Here is a 27513-nt window from a genome sequence, read left to right as displayed (position 1 = left end):
GTTTGATGCTGGTGGTTGATGGAGAAGAGCTCTAGGTGACCGTTTTGCCCTGTGCTATGCTCCTGTCTGGTGTGCACAATGGAGAGAACACCTGCAGATACTGGCAGTTGCCTGGGCCTGCGTTTTGAGCTAACTGTCCTCTGTCCCTGTCTTGAATCCTGGGACCTCTCCTGGGGTAGCAAAACTGTGTGATCTATCACTACTGAAGCTCGAGTCCTGCCAGAAGGGGGTCTCACCAGCATGAAGATGGTGAGCAAAATACCTTAAGACTTTTTCCCTGTTCCCATCCAGTACATCCATTACCGGCTGATCCATCTCGCTCCAGCTGACTACGATGATTTTGTGAATGCCATCCGCAGCGCCAGAAGCGCCTTCTGCCTGACTCCCGTGGGCATGATGCAGTTTAATGATATTCTCCAGAACCTGAAGCGCGGCAAGCAGACAAAGGATCTGTGGCAAAGGGTCTCTCTGGAAATGACCACCTTCTCACCGTGACAGCAGGTGGAGCTCCACACAACCCTTTGCTCTGCATAGTTGTAGTTCCATTTACACCATCCTTCCTTCTGGTGTCTTTTTTATTTTAGTTTTAACTTGCTGGAAACCACTGATCTGATGTATTTATACCATGACATTCCTCTCCAACACTGTTGCGTGTTGGTGCTCTGCTTCGCTCGCTCTTCCTCCACCTTCCCAGTGGGCTGCAGGCTTCAGAAGCATCAGGAAATGAGAAGGAAGTTGAGCTGGCTGCCCTGTGGTGTAGTCATTGCTTTTTTCCCTGAGCCCCTGGAGACTGTCCTGCGAGCAGTTGCGGGGTAATTGCGCATGTGTTTGAGGGGTGGGGGAGTCTGTCTTAAATATTTATTTTGGCATTTATAAATATGTAAACTTTTTTTAATGTATGGGCTTCTCTTACTCCACATACCATCTCCTGTCGGGAGAGGCTGGGACTGCTGTGCACAGTCAGTGCTCCCTTCATTCCTTTCAGCACCTTCCTGCTGAGAGAAGCTGAGACTGGAGTAGCAGGGCCAGGGCTGCCTCTGCAGCTTTCTGCAGCAGCTGCTGAGGGCAGAGGCCGGAGCTTGGGCAAGATCCAAGACTGCTCGGAGCTGCCTGGTGACTGCCAGAAGTGCTTGGGCTCTTTCTCAAGTGTCCATCGCTGGACACTGCTGGCTCTTAGGACGTTTTGATCCTGGTCGTTTGGAGTTGTACAATCATGTTTCTTTTGGCTGGGGGTATTATTCTCCTGTAATCAGTTTCTTATCCCTTGTCTCTTCTCGTTACCTGATTAAACACTCGTTTTCTTAGACTGACTCTCTCTTCTCTCTGCTATGATGTTGACATTCTGATGGAACTGGCCAGCTGTGTGTCAGTGGGAGCTCCTGTGAGTGCTGTAGATAGTCTAAGGCTCACTTGGGAATAGCAGCTAGCATGAGGTAGGTAGCCAGAACTTTTGCACAAGCAGTGACCCAGAAGTTTCTTGTCTGGTTGTGCTCTGTGGATGTCATACCTCTGCAGAGGCTGAGGACTGCACTGACTGGATGGCTGATGGGTGTGAGCAGAGCTGGTGGAAAGCCTGGGGCATCCCAGTGCAGTGTCTATGCTTATGCTGGCCACCGGGTTCCTCTTGTGCTCTGGAAAGCAGGGATACCATGTGATAATGTGGAGCTTTGTATTTCCAGAGCTTTGTGCAAAAGCAGAGCTGCTCACACTTGATGTAATTGCTAAAGGATGAGCAGTCTGGTCTGGTGAGTTGTGAGAGGTATTTGGACTACTTGATTTTTATGTTGCAAAAAATTAATTTTAGAAAGCTTTTATTTTTATGCCAAGGAAATTTAAAAAGCTAATGCCATCTGGAAGCATACAAGCACAGAATTTTTCTTTTCTTTTTTTTTTTATGCCATAATTAGAGGTTTGATGTATGTTAAGAATCTTAATGTCTCAATAGTAATATATTTGGCTACTTACTTTGGTACTTACTTTTGGTTTAGCCAATGACAATAGGAAGGTTTCAGTTTTTGCAAGCTAAAAGTGTATGCTTGTTTAATATTTTCAATGACGTTCTTAAGAAATAAACAACTCAAAAGCATAGGACAAAGTAGATGAGCGTACTCCTTTGGTCTGACTTTATGTGCTGCACAGGCCAAGGAGTGTCACTGAGTTTCTCTTAGTTCTGACTGTGCAACAGTAACTATTTAAAGTTCTCCTTGCAGCCCTTTGTATACCTCCATCATGTGTTCTGCTCTCTGGTTACATGCTAATTATAAATGCAAGTGTGTGTAAGAATGTGTGAAATTATGGGGTTTTTAAGGTAACTCTGTATTGGTTGTGAGCTGCATGTTGAGAAATTCAGGCCTCACCTCTGGCCTTCCTGGAGCACTTCGTGCCTTTTAGTGCTCACATGTTCAGGGCTGGGAAAGGAGTTTGTAGGAAAAGATGAGTTTTTCTAATGAAGTTTAATCCTTTCCTTTCCGTTGTTTATGGAGAACAATTAAGGGTAGAGGAGAGACCGTCTTCTAGAAGGAAAGAAGCAGAAGGAAATGGGCAAGAAAGCTGAATGTTTTCAATACCAGAACAGACCCTGTAAGAGTTGTCTTCTAGCAGCTGTGGGGCCCAGTCAGAGGAAGAACCAGGGAATCTCACCTCAGACTGACGTCAACTGAACAAGCAGCTCAGTGGTCTGAGGCACAGGTTAGTAGTTTTGCAAGTTTCCAGTCTTCTCTCTGAAAACTAGAGCACTCAGGGAGCTGTCTGGAGGGGCTGCCTTATCATTTATTCAAACGTATCAGAACATTTCTTTATCTGGGATCTCTGGATCTATTAATCTCTTGTTGTTCCTGAGCGATGGAAATGTATCTGAACTAGGACAGGAAGAGTAAGAAAGGGTATGTTTTTTCCTGCTACGTGCCTGGAAGGTGCTTGAGGTAGTATTTCTTTTATAAGAGATGATGGTGAACAAAGAAGCATTAGTTTACCGTAAGTTAAAAAAAAAAAAAAAAAAAATTAAAATCCTGTGCAGTTGTCTTAGTTTGGTCACTGTTCCAGACATGGGGGAAGTACTCAGATCTATAGATTGTACTTCTTCACGTGTCCTGTATTCACAGTGATCTTCTCTGACTTGCTACATTTATTTCCTCATGTGACCACAAGAAATATGTTTCTTCCCTGAAGAAGTTAATGGCCATTAATATCTTTTCCACTTGTACATATGTGGTCTTATAAATAAAGCTGTTTCTAGGACAGCAGTGTATCTAAACTTAATCTTTTGAGTCCTGCGTAGTTTCTCAGTCAGTAGAGGTGGTAGTATCTTGACTTTAGTGAAGTTGATAGATGTGCCAAAATAACATCTGGATTCTTGGCTATTTGGGTCATCAGGAGGAATGGTTTGATTTAGCTCTTATGCAGTGGATAAAATAAAGGCTTTAGTCATTGCTTGGAACAGATCTCTTGATACAGATGCAGCCTTTTCCTGTAAAAATCAGGCACATCAGCTTCTGTGAGGGTCTGCTTCGCTTCTCCCCTCCGGAGGGAAATATGTAGGACATACTCACCTACAACCATGTTTCTTGCCTGTGAAGGTTTTCCTTTTGGAAGTCCTTTCCAGGACTATGAGACAGAAGGACATTTGTGCCTTTGGACTTCAGCATCTTTACAGCCAGTGAACAATCAGAATTGTCATCTGAAGAATAACGTGCCTCATAGCTAGGGCTAGAATTAGCTGAAAAGTGTGTTTCTTTCTAATGTTTGTTTACTCTCATTGGTATTTGTTTGGGATATGTATTTTCCTTCTCTGAGAAAACCCTGAGAGAAACACCTCGTAGGGGCACACTGAACCTAAACTGTTTGCATTTTTTTGGTGCTGAGAGTTTGGTTTTTAATCAAGCTTAGCACATTTAGAACTGGCTTGGCCACTGCTATGTAGTGCTAGAAGGCATTGAAGAGTTTTGCAAGAGCAGCACGAGTAGAAATGGAGTAAGCAAGGTCTGTGTCTGTGAAATTTAATACATCATTGTATAAATCAGTTAGCTGAAATGTGACACAAATGTGAAGTAGTTTTCTATCAGACTTGGTTGTTTCTTGGTTTTGTTTTTCTTGTCTAGGAATCGAGAAAATGGCAGTGTTAAAATGATGTTTCAGAGTGCACTTGGGAGATATGTCACAAAAGCATAAAGGTGTCGATGACTACAACAGTATTGATGATTTTTTTTTTTCTTTTTCAATCTAAACTGAAAAATTAAAAATGCAGGTTAGGGTAGCGGAACTTAACTAACTATAAAAATATATACGTATTTTTTATGACAACAACTGTTGTATGACTTTGCTTTTAATCCATCCCTAGTGATAGAATGAACTACTCTCAATTACAGTTTATTTAGAATCTTTTTGGTTTTTCTCTGTGCCCTAATTAGAGCTTCATGCGACGTGGTTATGGTAAAATAACAACAGGGAGTCTTTCTTAATATTACCATTTTTGTTTACTACCTCTCCTCTCACTCCTCAGCACAATTTAAAAGTGGATTTTTATCTTCATTCTACTTCCTGCTCACATTTTGCTTGGGGGCAGGGTGGTCAATAGCTCCTGTCAAAGAGCATCATTACTCTGTGAGAACTGCGAATGCAGTCTGGGGATATTCTGTGCTAGGGTTTCAGTTTGAGCCTACCATGAGTTAAAGCTTTTTCTCAGGGCTAACTGGCAAAAATACAAGCTTTGTGAGCTGTCACAAGGTAACTCCACTGCTGTATATTGTTAATTGTTGGTATAACAACAATGTCTGTGCTCTGTAAGCAATTGTTTTCTTGTTGATGTTGCCTGTTTGCAGTTATAGCGTAACTACTTAATGCTGTACAGTCTGCACTGCACAATTACTCTGTTGCCACTAAGGACATGATGAACTATTAAGGGATTGGGGGGAGAAATGCTAGCAATGCATTAAAATCTATTATATATAGTAATTTGCACAGAGTGGGAATGGTCTTCCATAACTTTCTCTTATTTCATACTTCAGTTTGTCTTGTCTAAGTCAACTGGGAGTACATAATTGTTAGGAATGCTGGGGCTGTATGGGCAGCAGTTGTGCAAGCCTTACTGTCAACACGTTGCTATAAATCCCGACGTGCACCTTTTCCAATACTGGACTTGGCAGGGTTCCGAGAACAGTCTGATTTATGATCCTTTGTTGTTACTGCAAAGTAAACTTGAGCTGGATTTCAGCCTGCTAATGCAGTGTCAGAATTACAGACATATGGCTTGCAAGCATTTTGGAGACACTAGAGATGTCAATAAAGTGATACGGATGACAATGAGGAGAATTTGAATCTTGGAAGGAAAATGCTCTTTAAAGCTAAAAACAGATTGAATAGATCAATAAATTATTTCTACATATTCCACTAGAGCACTGGAGATTAAAGTGTCAGGGATACATTGTTGGTTTTGCTACAAATTGTAAGGTGTTTTTCAAAGATGAGAGTAAAATTAACAATTCTTAATGTTTATGGGTGGAGGGTTTTTTTCTTTCTTTTTTTTTTTAAATTCCAGAAGGCATTAAGAAAGAAGGGGACAGAGACAAGCAATAGTTGAAGTCCTAATAACTGGAGGGGGGTACAACAACAACTCCATATCCTACTGAGTGAATGGAGCTTTTCTTCTTAGCTTATGCTTGTAGATCATGCTCACCTGGTGGCTTACTCCCTGATGGACAGTGTAAGTCAGGAGTCAGCAAAGGGATGAGCGACCACATTCTTGTTCAGGTTGGTTTGTCATTACTTTTCTTGCCATATTACTATTGCTACAGTAAAATGATCAGCAGGGAATGAAAGGAGTCTCTTATCAACTGTATACGTAAAACTGCTGAAAAACAACAGTAGTGGTATATTTGATCAAGGTGCTCATTAGATTAATACACTCTTAACACACTCTTTGTGTTTCTTTCTGATTTCCACTATCTGTACACTTCTGCTTTTGCAGTACTGTCATCAATTAAAAAAAAAAATGCAGTTTTTCAGGGATCAGATTTTATGTAGACTTGATCTATGATGCTACCTACAGAGAAGTTCTCTCGGAGCCTTTAAAACGTCTTCTATCCTTCTGTACATGTTTTTACCAGTTCCCTGTATTCCCTGTACAAATTAGAAAGCAGTCAAGTAGTAAGTATCTTTCTAATTGATTGATTTTCCGAGGTTGTGAGTGAGTAAATGTTTTGGCTTCATGTTGCTGACCTTTCTTTGTTAAGGTTGGCATGTATACTCTGCTGGCTTGCTTTTTACTTATATTTATTTTTTTATTTGTTTCTTAACGTTTGTTTTCACAGTTCTCACCTGCTATACACACTTCCATTTCTGAAGTGACCTGATCTGGCTTCTATTAAAGTCATGGGCCCTTCTGATACCTTTCTGATGACTCAGTTTCCTATGCCAAAAAAAGAAAACATTAATACAAAACACAAAACAATTTTCAGGTAATGTCTTATGCTTAACATTTTCCTTGTCTTGAAAGCTAACTACTTACTGTCAAGTTCTTCCTTACTAAATGGTGAGGCAGGAAGATAAAGTTTATTTGCAACTCCGTTCCACTGCCAAATTGAGCTGTAAGGGTCAGGACCAAGTAATCAGTGTGTCTGGCTACATCAGGTAAGGACATCTTACATTTGGATCTAGACATAGCAGGTGATTTGTTTCTCCATTGCTGTAAGCAGTAAAAAAGAAGCACAGCAACAAAGAAGTCAGTGGGGATGGAAGAACAAATAATGAGAACACATAGCTGCTCTTTGCTGCCTTGATTGAAGGACTATTGTCAGTTAACAGCCCTGACATTTAGTAAGCCCCTTCCAACTTTGTTCCTAGTATCTTGACTTTTTTTTTTCCCAATGTTTGAATCCCTCTACTTGAATATTTACCACAGCCCTGAGGTAAATGTGTAAGAGAGAACCTGTAATGAATTAAGGAAGGAAGCTCTGTGTGTAATGGGGCAGCAGTACCATCGGTCCTGGACTCTTCCTGTGGTAGTACGTAAAAAATACCTGTTTTGCTGATGCTACGTTTGTTTCTGAAGTGCCTGGTAAAGTGAGAGGTGAAAAGCTATTTTATAATTCTGCCACAACTGTGACTATTTAAATAATGTTTTGCTCTGTCTTGAATGTAAGGTTCTGTGCTATCACAGATTACTCATGGGCTGCTGGCCAAGGCCATGCAATGGCTGCACATCTGGACAGCAAGGACAGAGCAAAGCTCTGTTGCTGCAGCATAGCAGCTGGGAGTTACTGCAGTAGCTGGAAATAGTTCAAAATTCATCACTAGTGCAACCCAATAAGGGTGAGTATCCAACCACAGGTTCTCTGTGCTGTACTGGCTTCTGTGAGCCTCCAGTTGCACATACCAAGAAAGACATTTTTACTACACTGTTACAGCTGCAAAAGGACATTTCAATTATAATTAAAGCAAACACTGTTGTTGCCCTCTCAAATATCAGCTGTAAGAACCGGAATATGTTTTCCAGGGTTTTTCTTTATCTTTCTACCAGCTTACGATCCACGACATCACTCCAAATCATCACAAGGAAGAAAAATAAGTAGTACATTTATTGAATCCACTTACTACTACTTCTAGCCTTTATTCAGACACTTGTGCTCAGTTTTGAGAGCCAGGAATTTCTTCATTATCATTCAATGTGAATGATGCTATACATGATCCAGTGCAGGAAATTGGGCTCTTCTCTCTAACAGGACTGAGAGAGGGGGTTCTAGTCTTTGTCCTCTTTTTTTTGGCTGCACAAAATAACCCTTTCCAAGGGCACATGAAATAAAATACTATATTGCATACTATATACATTTACATACAACGGTAAATGCACCATTCAATCAGAAATACACAATACCTAAGGCTCAATGGAAAAGCTTGGTTGAAGCAACTTTTCTCCTCTGGTAGGTGAAAAGGAGCTTGTGACAGTTGTGGAAATTTCCATAACCTGTGTTCACATGGATCCTATCCCTCTCTGGAACTGCAGCAAGACAGGTCCATCTGTGCCCAGGAGGGAGGGACAACAGCCCACACAACTTCAGAAGCCCATGGCTCAGCAACAGAAAACATGTACAACCGTGATGGAGGATTTCCTCTGAGAAAAATTATCCAGCAACTGCAAGAGGAGGCACAGCACCGTAGTGTACTTAAATTATTGACTATGTGCAGAAATAGTAATCTAAACAAACAGCCCCCTTTGGATACAGGAAACCACATTCTTGCTTAAAATGCTAAGCCCTCCCTGTATATCTTAGTGGTATTTACTGTGGGTTGGGTTTTTTATTTCTCCTTGCAGGGGGATGCTGGACTGCCGGGGGATTAAACAGGCATGTAACGTATTTTACTATATACATGGCAGAAGCCCTGCAGTTGTTGGATAGACAAAAAATGTTGTTGTTTTTTTTTTTTAAAGTTAATCAGGCAGGGGGAACTGAACTGCCTGCTTTCAGCCTTATTTAACAGTACCTGAGCTTTGCCTCCCTCATCTACTGTGCTCTGCTAACACAGGCCTCCAAAGTGCTCAAGGGGACTGACTTACCATTCCTTGGGTATCTTCCGAAATGGCTGAAGCCCCTAAGAGAAATACTTGCCATGCTGTTGTGTATGGCAACCTTTTCCCTAAGATAAGAAATTAATTTGGTGTTAGTGTCTGCAGCTTTGCCTTATTTCCCACTGCCCATGGACCAGAGCCGTTGGACACCGTATTGCACAAGCAAGGCTGCAGATAAGGACAGGCAATCTTATGCCTGTTACATCTGTCTCCAAGACGGTTCAGTCCCCAGCACACACACACACCATGGCACTGTAAGTAATGGTCATGGCCTCTGTACTCTAGAGGGGCAGGAAAGAGGTGTTCTTGTACCTTGCTGTTGCCAAATAATAGATTACTGGATAAAAGCTGAGGTTCACTGGAGTAGATTCCCCTTTTCTTAAGCTGTTCCTCTTTTCTGATCAGTGGGCTCTGTATCTTACCTCTCACACCTTTTTCTCTGGACTCAGAGGTGAAAGATATTAACCCTCCAACTCGTGCCTGTTTCATATACTGAGAAGAGTAACTTAAACATAAAGTGTTAACCGTGCTCTTGCTCCTGCTCAAAGTAGGACAGGCATTACAAATCCTTCCTGCAAGTAAGAGTCAAAGTGTGACACACCATTAATACTCCAGAATGAGATTTGCACTCCATGCCCTCGGACAGTGTCAGAAGCAGCGGCCCTTCCCAATGGTGGGGAAAGGCTCCACATGCACATTCTCTGCTACTGCTCATTTGTCCACTTGTTTTGGCTTGACAGGAGATGGCATCATAGCACATGTTGGAGCACCACACATCCCAGTGGCACTGGGAACAGGGAAGTCCCTCTCAACTCCAGCTGGAGTTCTGCAGTTCCTCTCGGAGCCAGGTTGGAAGGGGCTGTCCAAGTCTGTTCATCAGCTTGGATAATTCAATGTTGTGCTCCCGGTAGAAGTCTCTCAGGAACAGCCGTGACTGCATGGAAAAGACAGACTACATTAGCGTGAAAGATATTACCCTTACCGTGTTTCTGTCAGTGGTCCTCAGGTCATTTCCTATCACTGGCAGTAGAAAAAATCCAGGTGGGTATGCTCATTGCATTCCGTGTGTATACAGCTCATCTGCTGCTGCTAACTAATTTGAGGAAGTTACTCACCGAGGAATCCATGTCAGGGTATTTTCTTCCTTTACTCTTTCCCAGGCATTTTGTCTTTCCTCCGTCTAACAGCTGGCACCAAAATCCTTTTGCTTCGTCAAATCTGAAAAGAACACTGATATTTAGAAGATATGGCCACATACCCAATTAGTAGCTGCAGAAACTTAATAGCTCCACAGGTATTTCCCAGTTCAATCCTTAACTTATTATCATGTTTGTTTGTTTGTTTTTATCTGAGCAATTCAGGTTGCTTTTTTGTTTTTGTTGTTTTTAGAATTTGATTGTGACCGCCTTCTGCAAGTAAGGCTTCCAAGTAATCTTACATTTCTTTAGATCTGCACACCCTGGGGTGTGCCACTCCTTTGGAAAACACCTGGAGGAGGAGGCTTATATTGGTACTCCTATCCTTACTGTTAAAGGAAGAGCAATTGCAGGTGCCTACACACGTACACAGACGCACCTATTACCCTCAGCTAGCATAGGCTGAGATGGCAGAGAAGGTGTGAAAAGCCAGGTTTCAGCAACAAAGAAGAACATTCCAGATTTCCAGTGGGCTTGCCACTGAAGACTAATACCAACTCTGTCCACCTTCAGCTAGCACTTACTTAACCTGTTCACACTGCACTGTGGAGAACATCGTAGTCATGGCTCACTGATGTTCTTCAACTTGGTAGCAAGGAGGTACTGCCTCTGCTAACACTTCCTCAGGACTCGGCTGTCAAGTCCACATCTTCTGTAATAATAGACTCATTATCTCAAAACTCGGTGCTGTGTCCCTAATCTCCATCAAGGTGAAAAGCAGCCTGTCATTCATTTTTATCCCAAATACTTTGCTTTCTGCCAGATTCAAGGTGTAACAGACATAAAGCATAAGGAACTCTAATAGCTTCAGCACCTTTTCTGAAACCTCAAAGACCAAATGAAAAACACTGTAATTACTGCTGTGAGCAATTTCATGCCTCTCCACAACAGTGCCAAAAAACAGCCCTTCCCCCTTCATTTCATTGGACTAAGTTATGAGTCCAGTCTAGTATCTCATGCCATTCACACACAGCCACCTGAAATTAATTTTAACATTTAGACATACCTCCAAAACTTGTGCAGTCCTTGTGGTCAGAGATAAGATACATTGTTCCAATCAAATGCTTATTGTATCACACTTGGCTAAGAAAGTAGCTTTCCAAAAATGACTTCCCTACCTCAGGGCCTGAGTGTAGTTGAAGAGTGGTGTAACTCCCAAGAACTTCTGGATGTTGTCCATTACAGAGGCAGGGTTGTGTCTCAGCTCCTGACCATCCACAATGAGAATCTGAAATGAAGTAATAGCAGCCAGCTTAGCCTCTGACAGCTTGTGCTGAGCTTTCCAGCTCTCAAAACTGTCCACTGCCTTCGTTCATGTGAGTGTAGGTTACTGGTATCTGCTTATTTTGGAACCACACAATAGAGGAGGATGTAGCAGACAGACAGGTTACGATAAGGGCCGCGAGTACTACAGGACAGTAAATTCCAACAGAGTTTGTCTAATAACTTGTCTTTGTCCAGTCTTCCCTGTAAGCAATATTCAGGTCCAGCAATAGGATTATTTATAGATTGTCTTGTGTATCCTTTTTTCAGATGTCAATTGTTGAGTATTCTTCCGTAACTTAAGATTATTCAATGCAAAGTTAACACTACACAGAGTGGCCATGCAATGCAATTTTCTTTCCCTTTTTTAAAAAGTGACCTCCCAATCAGTGTCCCTGGCTTCATTATTCCTCACATCAGTGATCTCCAGGAATAGTAAGACAACGAGATTGAAGCCCAAGAATGTGATGGTATATTTTAAGTAGGTACATCAACGTTTGTTTGCCTATTCCAACTCCACAGACATGGAGGAACACAGTAACCAGCTCCTGCAATAGTTTTATGAAAGAGGCAGGCTGAGCTATTGATTTAATTCTTAATTCTCATGCAAAGACGACACAGGTTGCAGGATTAATACATAGCTTCTGGCTACACATCTTGCTGTCTTGAAGGATCTACTCACCACAACTTCTCCTTGCAATGTGGCACCAATCAATTACTCTTTCTGCTAATTATTCCATGACAAATAGCGAACTGCAGTAGTCTTACTCTGACAGTAACAGAGATATAGGTCTCTGATTTATTTTTCCTTCTCTCTAATTTTAGTCTTGGCAGATCTATCATGTGCAGTTACTGACTGCCAAAGCAGCAATCTCAAGAGACTAATGGGCATTGCAAGACTGCTGGAATACAGACTGTCTGAGGATAACTGCAGTATCAGAAAGAAATTGAAAAAATATTTTCTGAATCATAATGTCTTAGTTTATGAATGTCTTGGGAATTTTGAGACAGAAACGGTCTGCAGTGTATATTAACTGACCTTTTGCTAAGTTAAACCTCTGCAGGTTAAGACTTTACAACATGGAAGCTAACAAGTGGCAGAGTCTAAGAGCTTCTCTTTAAAGCTATGAAACCACAGCAAGTGGATGAACACCAGCTGGGCCTGTAGGGGATCCCAGGGCTGCAGGCCTAGATGAAAGGAAGGGAGCGCTGATACTGCTGTTCTTCCTGAACCTCTCAAGCCTGTGGAGCTGTCTGAGAGATCACAGTATCATCTTGTGGTCATTTACATTTACAAATACAGTAAAGTGCAAAACTGAAGTATTTAAGCCTGATTTCTTATTGGCTTGCAGTAGGAAAAGTAAATGGTGGTTCCTGTTCCAAAAGATAAGAGAAAGGGACTGAGGGGAAGGGATCTGGGAAAAGAGAAGGAGCAGGGGCGGAAGAGACAGAGATTTGTTCTACGCTCCTCTACACTAAACCTAGAAAAGACTCCTTGAGACCAGTTCCTGCTTTGTCATCTTAGTTTCAGGCCAGACAGCAGTCTTCATCCCCTACACCCAGAAATTTTGCATGATCTCTTTCAAAGTCAGCACTGTCAAAGCATTATTAATCTATTTCACTCTGCAGCTACACCGCCTACCTGCCCAGAAGGGAAGTATGTTAGCCAGCGCTCTAGGTGAGTGGAATACCAGCCAGGGAGCAGGCACCGGCTTTGCAGGTTGCGCAGCTCCTGAGGGGCCTGGGATTTTGCAGAGATCACTTGGTAAAAGGTGTAATTGAGTGCCACAGGGTCATTGTGAGCTCGCTGGTGCTGAAAAACATAAGCTGAATTAAGGAGCAGGAAAACAAAATTCCTCCCTCCCCATGCCATCTCTCTGCAGACCCCACTGATTCAATACAAACAGCCACCACTGCCTTTGTACATAACTTTGTCCACGCTCCCCAGCCTGCATCATCTTTCCTGGCTTCCCTACGGAAATGGATGTGTGGCTTTCTGTCCCCAGGCTTTTTGCCTCACCCTACTGGCATATTTCTCACGTGCTCTTCCACAAAACAGTACAGAAAAGTTACCTGATACCATGAGTAGGCTCGGTCTGCAGGGTTGATCAGAACACTAATGATTTTGGCTCGAGGAAGCAGGGCTGCACCACGTTTTGGTACTACCTCTGTGTCAAAATAATTGGCACTCTTCTCAAACATGAAGTCTGTGCTGGCATTGGAGGGGATTGGAAAGAATTCCATGTACCTGCCAAATGGACAAGGACACTGGTGAGCAGAATGGCACAGAAAAGAAATGGCACACAGCAAAATGATATATTTGCTTCTCCTCAACAGAGGAGTAGCAGCATAATAGTGCCATAGTGGCTTGTATTCCCTGCCAGGTGGAAACGCTTCATCATAATTGCATACTTGTACAGGTAAAGGTGAGGGTGTGCATGTGGCCAAAGAGAAACTGCAGTCAATGTACGGCATGTAGTGATATTTCTGTAAATCTAAAGGGCCCAGAACAGCAGTCCTGGGACAGAGGTCCTCCCTTCTGCCCTGTATGTCTTAACTCAGAAACCACAAAGAGCTTTTAAACAAGCACACTGTTGCCTGTTTTGCTTGTCAAAGGAGAAGAAATCTCATGATAGCCATGGATTCAACAAAGACTCTCTAATTTGTAAAGCTCCATAACACCCTTAGGTATCTGCTGGTGAGCAGACATTAAGATCAAAATTATTTGTCCTACTTCTGCAAGCAAGCAGTTGGGTTAGGAGGCAAATAGAGAACATGTGCTGAGCAGTAGCAATGAAAACATACAGTCAAAAATGGAAAGCAACTAAGAGGGCTGAGATGGACATATAGGCACATTCAGGAGAAGACAATACAGGTGCAACTTATGACAGAAGAACACACGTCAGGATTCTTACCAGTCAATTCCTTTATGATAATTGGGTCCATTGAAAAACTGGATCTCCTCAAAAGTGGATGGACTTGGGAAGTTACTGGTGACAGCTGGATGCATGGTCAAGAAGAAATGCACAGCTGTTGTGCCTGCAACAGGAACAAGATAGCAGGAACTACTCACATAATGTTTGGCTGAATTAAAAGCTTTATCTACGCTGCAAAGCGCAGACCCCCAGTGGACACGCTCCTGCCGTACATGGCTAACCCACTCCTCACGCAGGCTACAACAGCAGAGACACCAAACACTTTGAGACTGAGCATGGCTCAACAGTTCAGTCCCCAACTCACGCAGCTGATTTAAGTCACTTTGGTAGCACACTGTCATCCATGTCGACTACACTGAGGCAGTTGGGCTGTTCCCACCCTTCTCCTCTCTGTAGTGCAGCCACACTGCTATGTGGCAGAGCTCATACCTGCCAACCAGAAGGTGACATGGGCATTGCAGGACAATATCACACATTTAGGGAGGAGATGCACTGGAGACATTAATTTCCTCAAATGGGAATTCAGCTAGAGATAGCATGGCTTCAATCTGCTGTGAATGTTTTCCCTTTACCCAGCCAAGCCTGATAATCCTGCTCTGCACCCAGCTGTAGGGCTTCCATGGGTCAATAAATCAGATGCCAGGACAAGGTTTTCTTACTGTGCGGTTGCAAGCAGCCTGGACCATGATCCAGGGGACCAATGCTGCACACACGCCAACAGAGCTTCACAGTGACACGAGCCAGAGACAACAGTTTGCCCAGGACAAGCCTCTTGCTGTAGGCCAGGACCACCATTTGCTGGGCTGCGCTGGTGCCTGCTGTTTCACTGCACTACAGAGGAAGCCAAGGTCTGAAGACCTGGCTTTGGCTGAAGAGATTTTGCTCTCTTCAGGCTAGAAGGGACTCTTCAGGACAGTACACACACATAGTCATGTCATTGCCAGCCACAATGCTCCAGCAGTTAAGAGGTGGTGACAGAGGTCAGACAAAAGAGGATCTCGGCCTCCTACTGACAGTGACATGGAGTATGCAGCGGGTACACAGATCTGTCACAATAAAGGCACCAGGGGACATTCACTGTAACCTTTGCTAAGCGTGTGTTTAGTCCCGCTGACAGCTTATGTCTTGTGACAAACTAAGAAAGGTCTCTGAGCTTGGGTGGAAAAGCCAGAACACAACTCTGCAGGTAGGGTTTTTCCCTGCAAATAAGGACTAGTGCTAAGAAAGTGTCAAGGCTCGAAGCAACAGACTTGCCAGATTTTGTTTAGAACAAATCAGAGATTCTCTGAAATGTCCTCTGTGGACATTTGGCAGATTGTGTGAAGAGCAGCAATATAGATCTACAACATAGACCTTTCCAGCTCTCCTCTCTGGAGGAATGAGATGAAAGATGCAATCTATTTTTAGATAAAGTTTTCACATTACCAGTTTTCTGAGGTCCCACAATGAGGAACTTGGGGAGTCGATCACATGTTTTCTCTTTGGACCAGATATCCTTGTGCCTCTTATCATCACAGGGATTCTGCAGCGTAAGTGATGGGATTAAGCATTAGCACAGGAGCTAATGAAAAGGGGAGGAGAAGCTGGAAGGCAGTCCTCTAGGGAAGATGCTATTAGCATATGAGGAACACTTCACAGCCACACTGCTGCTCTGCCAAGCAGCGAGTTAGATAAAAACAGGAGGGAACATTTTTCAGAAGACCAGTGCAACCCAGAAGCCAAAGTCCCTCTTAGAGTGTTAACCACAGGACTTGCCCTGTGTAGCCACACTGGGCTGGGCCACCACGATAGTACAGCTAAGCATCTGTGAACTGCTGGCTGGCAGACAACTCTATCACCTTCAGTTAATTTAATCTGCTCATTATCAGGCAGTGAGCTGCTGCTCTGGGATAAAATGGAATAAACATGTTTTTATTTAATGAACATGAATTCTGTGGTGTGAAATTACTTTAAGATTAATCACGTTAACATGCCTGCAAGCTCTTCCAGCAACAAACAGGGTTATTCCTCATACACTTAGCATTTCACAGCACTTTGCTCTATCGAAGCTTTTTAATGACCCAAATGTCTACAGCCCTCCTTCCAGTCATTTTCACCAGCCATCCCTGTCCCTAAGCTCACACCATTACCCCCATCCCTTCCACTTTGTAATTTGCCCCTTGCAGCCTGAAGCTACAAAGGTTAAACCTAAAACCTTCATGCATTACCACTCTGTGCTCTGGATCAGCAGTTCCTCTGCTTTAAATATGGAACATGGCTCTAGGAAAACCAGTAGGAGCGATTAAAACAGTTTTCTCACCTGCCACAAGGGATTCTTCTCCTGAGGAAAGATTTCGAAGTATTTCTTTGCAAGCTGGACTGGGGGCAGTGTCTGCAGGCGAAGGTTGGTCCAGCACTGCACAAACTTGACCAGGCTCTCAAAAGTGTATAGTCCCAGGCGGTCATTCCCATAGTTAGACAGGTGGGTCATGAAGATGCTGATCTGAAAATGAGGACATGGGAAACTGCTGAATCAGGTAACAGTATTGTTTCCTCCTGACTTGACTGTCAAGGAAGAGGCTGTTCGCAACTCAAACTGCCCTGGCGGTCTGGGTTGACAAACATGCATCTGCCAGTGTACAGCAAGCACTGCACTGATGAAAAACAAAAGAAATTTAGTGCTTGCAGACCAGCAGAAACCAGGGAGAGGAAGGACATGCATTTCTCAGCAACCCCTGGGAATGCTGGTAGAGGCTGAGCCGTGCCTGTGAGTCCAGAATAAGCTCAAAATCCCACTCTAGTGGCTCTGGGACACTGAGGGGAAACAAAGGTTAATCAGCCACCCTCTCCTAGTCTAAAACTTCCAAAGCCCGTTTTATCATAGAATTATATCATAGAATGACCTGGATTAAAAAGGACCATAATGATCATCTAGTTTCAACCCCCCTGCTATTTGCAGGGTCACCTGGAAGAATGGGAGCTTCCCTGCCTCTCTCCAAGCACCCACTGCTGAACCCTGATGGTGCGAGGTGATATCAGCAGGCAGCAAAACACTGCACTGGCAGTGAGCAGGAGTAGCCTTCCCTCTCACAGTAGGGAAAAGAAGGAAGGAGGATACAGATGGCACTGGATGAATACATTTGCTGGCAGTCCAGATGCCTGAATTCAGTCTTCTACACAGTGGCACATTGAATGGTCTTAGTGCAACTAAGGTACTTCTGGTACTTTGTGCCAAACCTTCCCCAAGGCACTGAAAATTAATGTAATCCTACCCTACCTTTGAATAGGCAACAGCAAACAGTGGTAGCATTACCACACAAAGAAACTGAGCAGAGTTAAAGATTTATCACATTTGCCTGCCTGTTAATCTTTCACTTCTGGTTTCCCACTGAGCTGATGGAGCAGCCCTGCCAGGCAAGTTCTGGCACCTGCACTTCAAGTGTTTGCACTTGGTGCTGCTGTGTAAAAAGGATGTGCTGCAGGATCGATGAGAGAGAAGGTGATCAATGGCTCGATGTCTGGATAGAGATCGGTGACGAGTGGTGTCCTTCACAGGTCAGTGCTGGGACCGATACTCGTTAGTATCATTATCAGTGACATTGACAGTGGGGTTGAGTTTGAGTGCACCCTCAGCAAGTTTGCCGGTGAGACCAAGCTGTGGTGTGCAGTGGGCACACCAGAGGGACGGGATGCCATTAAGAGGCACTGGACAGACTTGAGGAGTGGGCCCAGGAGAACCTCAGGAGGTACAACAAATCCAAGTGCAAGATCTTGCACCTGGGTTGAGGCAACCCACATTATCAATAAGGCTGAGGGATGAAAGGATGGAGCACAGCCCTACTGAAAAGGAGCTGTGGATACTGGCAGATAGTAAACTGGACATGAGCCACCAATGATCCCTCACAGCCCAGAAAGCCAACCATATCCTGGGCTGCATCAAAAGAAGCATGGCCAGCAGGGAGATGGAGCCGATCCTGCCCCTCTACTCTGCACTGGTGAGGCCTCACCTGGAGTACTGCATCCAGATGTGGAGTCCTCAGCGCAGGAGAGAATGAATCTGTTGGAGTACATCCAGAGGAGGGCCACAAAAATGATCAAAGGGATGGAACACCTCTCCTATAAGGACAGGCTGAGAGAGCTGGGGCTGTTCTGTCTGGAGAAGAGAAGGCTGTGATGTGACCCGAGAGCGGCCTTTTAGTATCTAAAGGGGAGCTACAGGAAAGAAAGGGCCAGACTCTTCAGCAGAGTCTGTGCTGACAGAACAAGGGGAAATGGCTTCAAGCTTAAAGAGGGTAGATTTAGATTGGATATAGGGAAAAAATCTTTTACCGTGGGAGTGGTGAAGCACTGAACAGGTTGCCCAGAGGTGCGGTTGATGCCCCATCTCTGGAGACTGTCAAAGCGACATTGGATCAAGCCCGGGGCAACCTAATCAAGCTGTGCATATCCCTGTTCATTGCAGGCGAGTTGGGACTAGATGACCTTTAAAGGTCCCTTCCAACTCTAAGGATTCTATTATTCTTCGATTCTAAATACAACACAGCAAAACACAGAAAGATCTGAGCCACATTGTGGAGAAAATCAGAAGGCAAAAGGATGTATGCCATGTTGTCTTTTGCCCATTTCTGACAAACACCAGGAGGATGGCGTTACACCAAAAGGTGGCTCATCCCTTTGATTTGCTGGTAAAATACTTAGAGAAAAAGTTTGCTGCAAAAAGTGGCTTTCTCACTGGCATAATCCAAGCAGGGAGGACACAGGTCACTATTTGGGACACTTGCAGGGTTTCCAGAATAAAAAAATGGTTTGCATGTGACCAATGTTAGCAACCATGTCTCAAGACTAACTGTATTCAGTAGAATATTTATGCCAACCATGCTCACACAAGCAATGCAGCAATTTGCAGAATCTCCAGCAATGTGGTTTACAAGAAGATAAGACACGCCCAACCATTTCCCTGTGTTTCTGAGTGTGCAGTCGTACCCTGTAACATATGCACTGGTAAACAAGGCTTGGAAGCTTGCAGTGCATTGCCACAGCTACCGGTAGCAAAACAGCTCCAAGTACTACTTCTGACATAACCTACATTCAATTTCTGTTTCTTTCTCTCCCCCATCCACAATCAGTAACACACAGGACTAGCTCAATGGTCACACAGCCCTCCTCTCTCACTCCCTTCCACAATAACAACGGCATGGAAATGATCAGAAAGATGTCCTTTGCTTCTGGGAAACTGACTGGGCACAAGGCAGCCTGTCCATTAAACATCAACAACTATTCTCTTTACTGACATCAAACCTTGTTCACTAGTCAGAAGATCAAACATCATCTGTTTGCACTGTGGAGTTAATCACATGCACACAGGCTTGGAGACTCCTGCATATGTATACCCACTCAAAGAGAGCTGGAAGCACCAGAAAGGATTGAGAGACACTGGTCCAAGTCTGCTGCGGATCACTGCTGGGGCTGAGGGCTGGCCAGCTTTCTATCAACTCTCTGAGATGGCTCTATCAGAGTGGGAGGAATACAAGAGTCTGAATCACTGTGCAATGAATGAAAAGGAGCTTAAAGCATGGTCCTCCACTGCTGACAGAGAGCGGAATGCTGCACTGCCAAAAGGAAGGGAAAGTGTAAACATATGAAATGTCTGAAGGCATCTGAGTTTTGAAAGTCAAAGAGCCAACAGTATACCTGGCAAGTAAGCCAATCCTGTACCAGAGCACAATCTTCCCAAGCTTTCTTGGATCATAAATCACTCTCAGCTGCCTCAATGCTCACACGCTTATCAGTAAATTTTAACGGGTGGATCTACAAACTAAGTTTTAAAAAATTTCTTGACACAGCCTTCTAGACCAAGAATGATCTCTCAATTAGTCTGGCAATTGGTTTTCTACGAGAGATCTAGAGCTCTTAAGTTTCACAGTGGTTATTTGTGTCTTTAAAATCTGGCTATTATAAAGTAGGACGAGGTGAAATAAACTCTACATATGGGAACAGAGATCCAGAAAAGCTTCACTTTCGATCTGACTAATGATGGCAAAGATCACTCCATACTTAAAGCCAAGAATAGCTTTCTCCTTATGAATGACTCTTGATTAAGGTGAATTTGCTGGCTGCGCGTAAAGTTAATAATTCTATTTGTGGTGAGGAGGATTGAAGGTTGGCTTCCAGAACTGGCAGTATAAACCTCTACAGCTTCTTAGCTGGGGCTACTGTAGACTTCTAACTTCTACAGATAATACACCAGGTCAGAACTGGTCACAGGCTAATGCTCAGAAACCCAGGACTTGTTTGTAAACTACAACCTGCGTGTGATGCACCCAGAATACATTGCAAGGATTTTTTCACTACCACGGTTCTAGGATTGGAGAAGCACAAAGCTCTAGGAAAAAAGAGAAAACAAAAAAAAAATAAAGCTCACTGAGAGAAGAAGTTTGATTTTCTGATTCACCGAGCCTCTGCAGCTCCAGCCAAAGGTGGCTAAAGCTCTGTATTCAGCCCTACAATCAAGATCCAAAGGAAGCAGGGAATGAAAGAAAATATCATGGGGAGCACAGTCACTGATGTTGCATGACAAATCTGACAAAACAAGTACTCAATAACTGTGACCAGTACTCCATGGCTCACACCTAGTCAGAAACAAGCTGCTCTCTATTGGACTGGTTTGCACAGGTTCTTACCCAAACTTGGGCAATGATGGAAAAGATATATAAAGGAGAATTAAGAAGGCAGAAACTTGGAAATTCTAAGAAAAGACAAGCATCGGGAATGGCTATGGAAGTAGACATTTCAAAAATCACTATCTAAACATGGCAGGGCAATGTTCATTCAGATAAGTGGATGACAATAGGTGCCAAATCAGCTTTAGAAAGAAACAAATTCAGGAGCAGAATTGAGAAAGCTATCATACATAGGATCAGACAAGAAGGACAGCAGCCAATGAGCATGAAAGTGAAGGACTGTGATCTACAGTTGGAGAGGGCTACAAAGCTTAATCTCCTACCCATTTAGGATTTTTTTTTAATGACTGTTTTTGGGGTGGTTTTTTTGGTCATTGTTTTTTTCTACCTAGCACATCATCCCAGCTTCAATGGGAAGTGAGAATATGTCATTTGCCTTCCATTGCTAAAAATTGAGAAGGGCTACATAATGTTGAAGGTAGTACAGTAGCTTGGTGTCTTGATGGAACCGATAAGCATTAAATGAGAAACAGCTGTGTCAGACACAGATATCCCCAAAATTCCCTTAGGGTGACAGCTACATCACAAAAAACAGCATACAGTAATTGCTTTCGGTATATACATTCTGAAAGGATGGAAAGTACATTGCTTAAAGAAAAGCCCAGAGAAAGCACTTATAATAAAAATTCATCAGTGAGCCTGAGGACGAGCCAACAAGAATCAGATGTGTGTGGGACAGAAGGTACCAAGGCACATCTCACTAATAATTCAAGAAGTTGCAGCAGTGTAGGCAACAACCACTTCATTCTGGGCCACACTCAGCACATCATCCTGGCTCATTTCTAGATGAGGACTATTGCACTTGCCAACACTCAATACTTCCTCCTTAGCAGTGAGTAAAGCAAAGCAACCTTAAATAGCCACAGCTTCCTTGGCCCTCTCTTTCACATCTCTTTAACCTCACACTGAAGATATCCACACTGCAATGAATTATTGCACTGAATCACCCCCAGGATCCAGTCTTTTCCCACATCATGTGAATAAGCTGAGACACCCACACATTGATCCCCCTTGTAGATGAGCTTACTGGGTTCAGGAGCACTGTCAGGAAGAGTTCACCACCACGAATGCTCTTGTCCAATTCCTTTGAGCCACCAGGATATTCATTATAGAAGATAGTGTGAGTAAAAAGGCCACAGGTCTGTCGAGGCAGAACCTGACAATATAGAAGAAAAGATAGGTAAGAGGCAGATGCAACAGAAATCTATACATGGATGTATCTAAGCAGTACTATATAGATCAATATGAAGAGTAAGGGATATAAGTAACATAATTTCAGAGGATTCTTTGATATTCCTCTCAGACATTTACTTAGCACAGCACTTAACAAACAAATAAGTGAGTGGGACATAAATTTAATCTTGTCATGCTTAATTTTGCTCTCTGTTCAGTACTGACCTCTGAATTCTACTAAGAAATGAAAAAAAAACTGTAGCCAAGTTCCTTCTCTTTACTTCACTTAATAATGTTGGAAATATGGATGATATTGAGATTTATGTTTTTGCTGCAGGTCATTAGGAGAGTGCCCCTGGGAAGGAAACGTGCACTGCTCAGGAGCCTGTGGCCTCTGCTCACCATGATTCCATTATGGATGAATCCACGCCGGTACCGAGCAGGTCGCAGATGTGGGTATTCCTCTGTGCTTGTTACTTGGATGCTCCAAACAGATTTCCATGCTTCATAGAGTTGTGTGTGGACAGGATAAACCCCAGAATGATGGGGGGCTACAGCATAGCCTAAGTCTGTGGGGATCCCATGCTCCTGGAAGCAGAATACATATCTTGATCATCCAGTACTTAACTATTATTCTTACTAAGGATCATTAAGCAACTGTTTCCAAGCTGGAGCCAAGAGGACAGAGTAAAAAGAAATCTCTCTGGACTGAGAACTTGAGATACTTCTTGCATTATGTATCTATAGAAATAGGAAGGGCGATTCTGGACCAACAAGAATGTTCAGCACTTGGAACAGCTGCTGCAAGAACAGTCTTGTAGCTGGCAGGTGTAACAAGTCAGATTAATTCAAAGCCTCAGGTCAGGCTCTTCGGTTACTACAAATGAACTAATCAGTGCTGTTAAGCCACACCCACAATGCCTAGGTCTGAGCCACTGAAGCAAGAAAACAAAATATCTTTAACTGACATAGAAGGGAAGAAGACAACAGCTGGGGCCTGCCTTGAAGATAGCAATTCAAAGAAAAGCAGGCATGAAACTAGTGGCTGTTGAGGCTGAAGATATGGGGCCCAGAGCTATAAATTACAAGAGATATCTGAATTTCATGGTTCTTAATTTCACTATGTGGTTCTGGTAACAATATGAATGATGACAGCTCTGCCCTGATGGTACACAATAAAACCAGAGCCCCTAAATGAAGCAACAGCCTTCCTTTCCCACTGCTAGCTTGTTTTATGTTAAATATGTGTAACTGTGTTCTGAGCTTTTTCTCTCTTAGCAAGAGACTACAATGTTACTTAAGCATGAAAAGAAGGAGATGAAATTGTTTCTATAATGCTGCAACTGTACTCTGAATTTGGGATCATTCCAACTCTGCATGTGTCATGGGAACATGAGACAGCAGCTTGCTATTCCCAAGGGGATTACTTTCAACAGAATCAAACTAGGGGTGAAAAGGACACATCTTTTCAGACAAACACACACTATATTCAACTCTGCTGTAAGCATGAAGCAGACATTGTCTATAATGCAAGATGTTCAAGGTTTCCCTCCTCCTCTGCCAAAACCAGGGATTTTCCCCTGGACTTCCTAGATAAAAGACTCCCTCCAGTATTACCTGAGGAGGCCAGAGCCAGGACACAGAGCATTTTATACTACAGAGTAGATAACTTCCTACAAAACCACCGTGAATAAGGATTGTACAGGAAATGCCTTCTCACTGCCAGTTTATACAATAATTGGATTTGGAAGGTAATGCTACAACAAGTTCACACCTCAGCAAACCAGAGCCCTGGGATTTGCACCCTGGAATGTGGTGGAGCTGCCTGGGGCCATGCAGGTGCCAGGAAACACTGCACAGACAGGCATGAGAATTCTGTTTCTTGCCTGAAGACAGCAGGAGGCATGCACCAATTTAAACTTTTAGGGCTAGCTTTCTTAAATGCTGCTGTGTTACTTGGCTAGTATTTGTCTTCAGCAGGGTCTAAACAGCTATTCCAGGGGAAGAATGCTTTTGGATTAGTACTGTAAAGGCATGAGATACCCCTTACCACAGCAAACTGTTTGTTGAGCTTCATCTGCTCAGCCAGCACAGTGACATTGTGGAAAAGATGAGGCTGCATGTGACTCCACATATGAGGGAACCACCAGAACTCCTTCCTATGCTTGAGTAGCATGTCGTCACCTTCATCTTCCTCATCTGTACCTACAAAGAGCAGACAAGGAGATGCAAAAACACAAAGCAGAAGAAAGGCTCAATGTTTCTAAGCAGTTGTTCCAACAGAGGATCAAGCTCTGAGTAATGTGTTACACAGATGCACATACACAAAGAGTAAGGTAGGGAGCTGACAAAAGTTGCAGGTGGTAAAAGAGATGCATCACTTCTGCCAAGAGCGACAACAGAACTACATGAGAATGTGCCCTGTACATTGTCCGGGTACCATGAAGCTCCCACAAACATGTGGGCCATATGCAGGTGCTGGGACAAAGGGGTACCAGAGGCTTACCTGTGTGGTAGAATTTCCCTGAGAAGCCCAGGTTGAAGGTGAAATTCGGGACTAAAGTTCTCAGCTTATTCTGGGTGCTCAGTAAAGCCTGTTTGAATGAAAGGAAAAAGAAAATTCACACTCAATTGTTCTGTAAGATTCCTCTGCTCTGCTGCTGCCAGCTCAGTCTGAAGAGGTGTCACAGGAGATGGAGCTAAGGCACTGTTACCTGTGGAGTGACGAAGCCAATGGTTCCTACATAGAGCCTTTATGTGAAGTACCATCTTGCCTTACTGAACGATGTTGCTTTAAAAACACAGTCACATCCATCTCTCATACATCCTCTCCACCTCACTGTAAAGTACCCACAGCGCCTGTGCTGAAGCAAAGGGACAAATCTCGCCTCCAAGCAACAGCTCCCTTGGTCTTCCCAGGATCAACCTCAACACTCCCTTCCCCTCTCTCTCAGCTGGGACCTTTTACCTTTCTCCAAGTCTACAGATTAAAGAAAAGCAAGATAGAGCTGGACATGGTGCAGAGGAAAAGAATTCAACTGCATCACAAACTAAGTAACTAAGTGTTCCAAGGTGAGGATTCAAAGATGAAAGGTGGATTCACAGAAATACCCACATAAGGAGTCCTGCAATGACAGGGAGGTAGCTCTGGCTGGAAATTTTCCTGGATTCTGGAAAAAAAAACCTGGGCAAGCTGACATTCACAGTCATGATTTCTCCTACAGGTTCTCTCTTGCTTGCCTTCAGCTTTGAATGTCCAAACTAATTGCTATAGCCAAAGGGAAGGAGCCTTCTGCCACAACCCCAAGCTCCAACAGCAGACAGACTACACAGAAAAAAAAGCTGCTCAGTATGCCATGAGCAAGATGTACGCTAATTCCAGTCAAATTTCTTCTGCTAGAAAACAGTGAAAATCAAAGCCCTAAAATGCATACTCTGCTACTACCTCTATGTTGGGAACAGCGTCACTGATGGAGCTCCCTATGAGAGCAGTTCCTGATCAAAGAGGGACTTGGCAGGAGGGCTGTTGGCAGGTGACAGAGACGGTCCTGTCCCCACAGTTATTTACATTTTAACAGCTTTTCTAAGAAATCAGTTCAGCAGTGGATGCACCAAGGTGATGACCTTTAACACCAGCCTTGGGATAAATGCAGTGCTGAAGTCACTCCCCATGCTTTCCAATGGCCCCAAATAACAAAGCTTTCAGACTTTTCCTTAGAGAAACACTTAACTGCTCATTCTCCAACTCCACACACACATACAACAGCAAGAACAAATGCCAGCCTAGGACAAATTTCTAACAGAAATCCCACCTCCTCCATGACCGCATACCTACCACACCTTTATCCCAGTTCCTACTCAAGGGTGGTATTTTGAGAGATAGATGGCATATGACATCTCCAGAACCCACTACACATGCAAGTAGGGCTTAACAAGGTGACATACCAGCAGCACTGATGGCTGAAACCTTTTTTGCTGCACGAATTCCTGAACAGGCAATGGGAAATCAAGTTCCCTTCACACAGGGCACAGGGACTTATCCCATAGCAGGGAGCACTAACAGCTGTGCTTCTCTCTCCAGAGAAGAGCCTGTTTGCCCGGCTAGGTAACACCACCACTCCCAGCATGGAATCAGCATGTGGAAAACTCAGGTAGGAAAGTGCCGCCTCCTCATATTGCCCCCAGAGCTGTCCCACGCCTTTCCACTTCTCTCTGCTGCCCTGAAAGGCACATCCACTTCCTCAAGCTTGAGTGGGAAGGTAGAGGGAGGAAAGACAGCAGCTAAGAGGCTTAGCATTTCTCTGTGCTGAGGGAGATTTAAAGCCTGGCTGGGGTTACCATGGCGACACATCTGTCTGATGATAAATCCCCAAAAGCTGTGCTCTGGCAGGCAGCAATCCTTTGTGGCTGGGGAGGGACCCAGGGAGAGTCCGTGGGGGCCCCAGCAATTCTGAGACTGTGGAGCCCCATGGAGCCTAGCAGAGCCCTGCCTTCCTGGAGGGTTTATTGCTCATCATGTGCCATCCCTGCACTGATGCTCGGTCTTTCTCAGAGCTGTAAGGTGGCACAGTGTATGTCTGAATAAATGCCTTTCACCTGCACAGGATCAAAGAGAGTAAGGTGCCAAGCAAAATATTTGGAGATTCACTCAAAAACAAACCAACAAACAAAAACACCTATCATCCACTGTTCCCTAGCATATGGGTTCCAATCCAAGGCAAAACAATACAGATGTGGGAATGGGCTGGGAAGATGGTGTTTCTCACTTGACATCCCTGCACTCTGTTTCTCTTTTACTTAACTAGCCAGATGCAAGCAGATCTTCAAGTCCATGTTTAAGGAATTTCATTGGATGCAGAGCTTGTATTTTAGCTGTTCCCCATCTCTATAAAGGAAAGCTTCTTACCTTAGAAAATCACTCTTCACAAATTTCTTTTTTCTGTCTTCCTTTCCAAAAATCCTTCCAAGATGTATATCTGTCTACGAGCCAGCCCAAAAGGCCCATTCCCTATCTCTGCTTTCTACTAGAAGCTCAGCAAGGCTCATCCCAGGAGGAAAAGATGGGGTGTCCAACAGAGCCCTGTGAGAGCTCAAAATGACTTAATGCTTGTCACAGTCCATCAAGAGTCTATCATCTAGGCATCACATTAATACAGAATTCAACTTTCACATCACTCTGCTTTTTTAGCTATGAATATGCATGTTTTTTAATCTTCTAAAAAGCTTCTGCAGTGATTTTAGCTGCTTCACACAAACCCTGAATATTATCTCCTCTATCTGAAGTATCTCTAAAAAAGCAGCAAAAGAAATGTGGAAACAAGGTTGAAAGGTGGATGGCTAGGATAAGAGGATACCATAAAGTTTGGAAAACCTTGGACAAAGAACATGATAAATACTTTTGCAAAGTATACTGGGAACATCCAAAGCAAAGCATACAAAGCACTGCTACAGAAACACCTCCTTCAGTGGAACTGCCCATCACAGAGCAGCACATTCTCAAAAGGATCTTCTGCAGTTTTCTCATTGCCTGGTGGTAGCACTGGCATAGCTCAGAACAGTGCTGTCAAAAGAGAAAGCACTCTTGCTTGTATTCCCAGCTCCCCTACAATGCCAGAATCAGGCAGTTAGAATTGCTGGGTATTTTGATTTCTGCCAAGATCATCATA

General features: G+C 43.6%; 2 protein-coding genes and 1 long non-coding RNA gene across 10 annotated transcripts in view; 2 read left to right on the top strand and 1 right to left on the bottom strand.

The window, feature by feature from the left end:
* Positions 1-6380, top strand: part of ZSWIM8 (zinc finger SWIM-type containing 8) — a 68276-nt gene extending 61896 nt beyond the window's left edge. For 2 of the 4 annotated variants that reach the window (XM_010714376.2, XM_010714378.2), the window contains exon 26: positions 292-3258. In XM_010714376.2, coding sequence (XP_010712678.1) covers positions 292-495 — 204 coding nt within the window. In that variant the 3' untranslated portion in view covers positions 496-3258. Of the gene's footprint in view, positions 1-291 lie in introns of all 4 variants that reach the window. The other 2 variants (XM_010714377.3, XM_031554414.1) reach the window with 2 other exon arrangements.
* A 1173-nt stretch (positions 6381-7553) lies between these two features.
* The window catches only part of NDST2 (N-deacetylase and N-sulfotransferase 2), a 108284-nt gene continuing 88324 nt past the window's right edge, over positions 7554-27513 (bottom strand). For all 5 annotated transcript variants that reach the window (XM_010714379.3, XM_019617588.2, XM_010714380.3 and 2 more), the window contains 12 exons: positions 24354-24441; positions 23898-24052; positions 22250-22435; positions 21702-21830; positions 16255-16437; positions 15381-15477; positions 13935-14058; positions 13093-13267; positions 12662-12832; positions 10875-10984; positions 9676-9778; positions 7554-9494 (listed from right to left, as the gene is read on the bottom strand). In XM_010714379.3, coding sequence (XP_010712681.1) covers positions 9369-9494; positions 9676-9778; positions 10875-10984; positions 12662-12832; positions 13093-13267; positions 13935-14058; positions 15381-15477; positions 16255-16437; positions 21702-21830; positions 22250-22435; positions 23898-24052; positions 24354-24441 — 1647 coding nt within the window. In that variant the 3' untranslated portion in view covers positions 7554-9368. The remainder of the gene's footprint in view (positions 9495-9675; positions 9779-10874; positions 10985-12661; positions 12833-13092; positions 13268-13934; positions 14059-15380; positions 15478-16254; positions 16438-21701; positions 21831-22249; positions 22436-23897; positions 24053-24353; positions 24442-27513) is intronic.
* LOC116216884 lies at positions 9750-12339 on the top strand. Its single transcript, XR_004160498.1, has 2 exons — positions 9750-9854; positions 11845-12339. It is a non-coding gene; the product is annotated as an uncharacterized LOC116216884 (long non-coding RNA).

The sequence above is a fragment of the Meleagris gallopavo genome, chromosome 8 (genome assembly GCF_000146605.3).
Source record: "Meleagris gallopavo isolate NT-WF06-2002-E0010 breed Aviagen turkey brand Nicholas breeding stock chromosome 8, Turkey_5.1, whole genome shotgun sequence".
Classification (NCBI taxonomy): Eukaryota; Metazoa; Chordata; class Aves; order Galliformes; family Phasianidae; genus Meleagris; species Meleagris gallopavo.
This window is presented reverse-complemented; position numbering and strand designations above follow the sequence as displayed.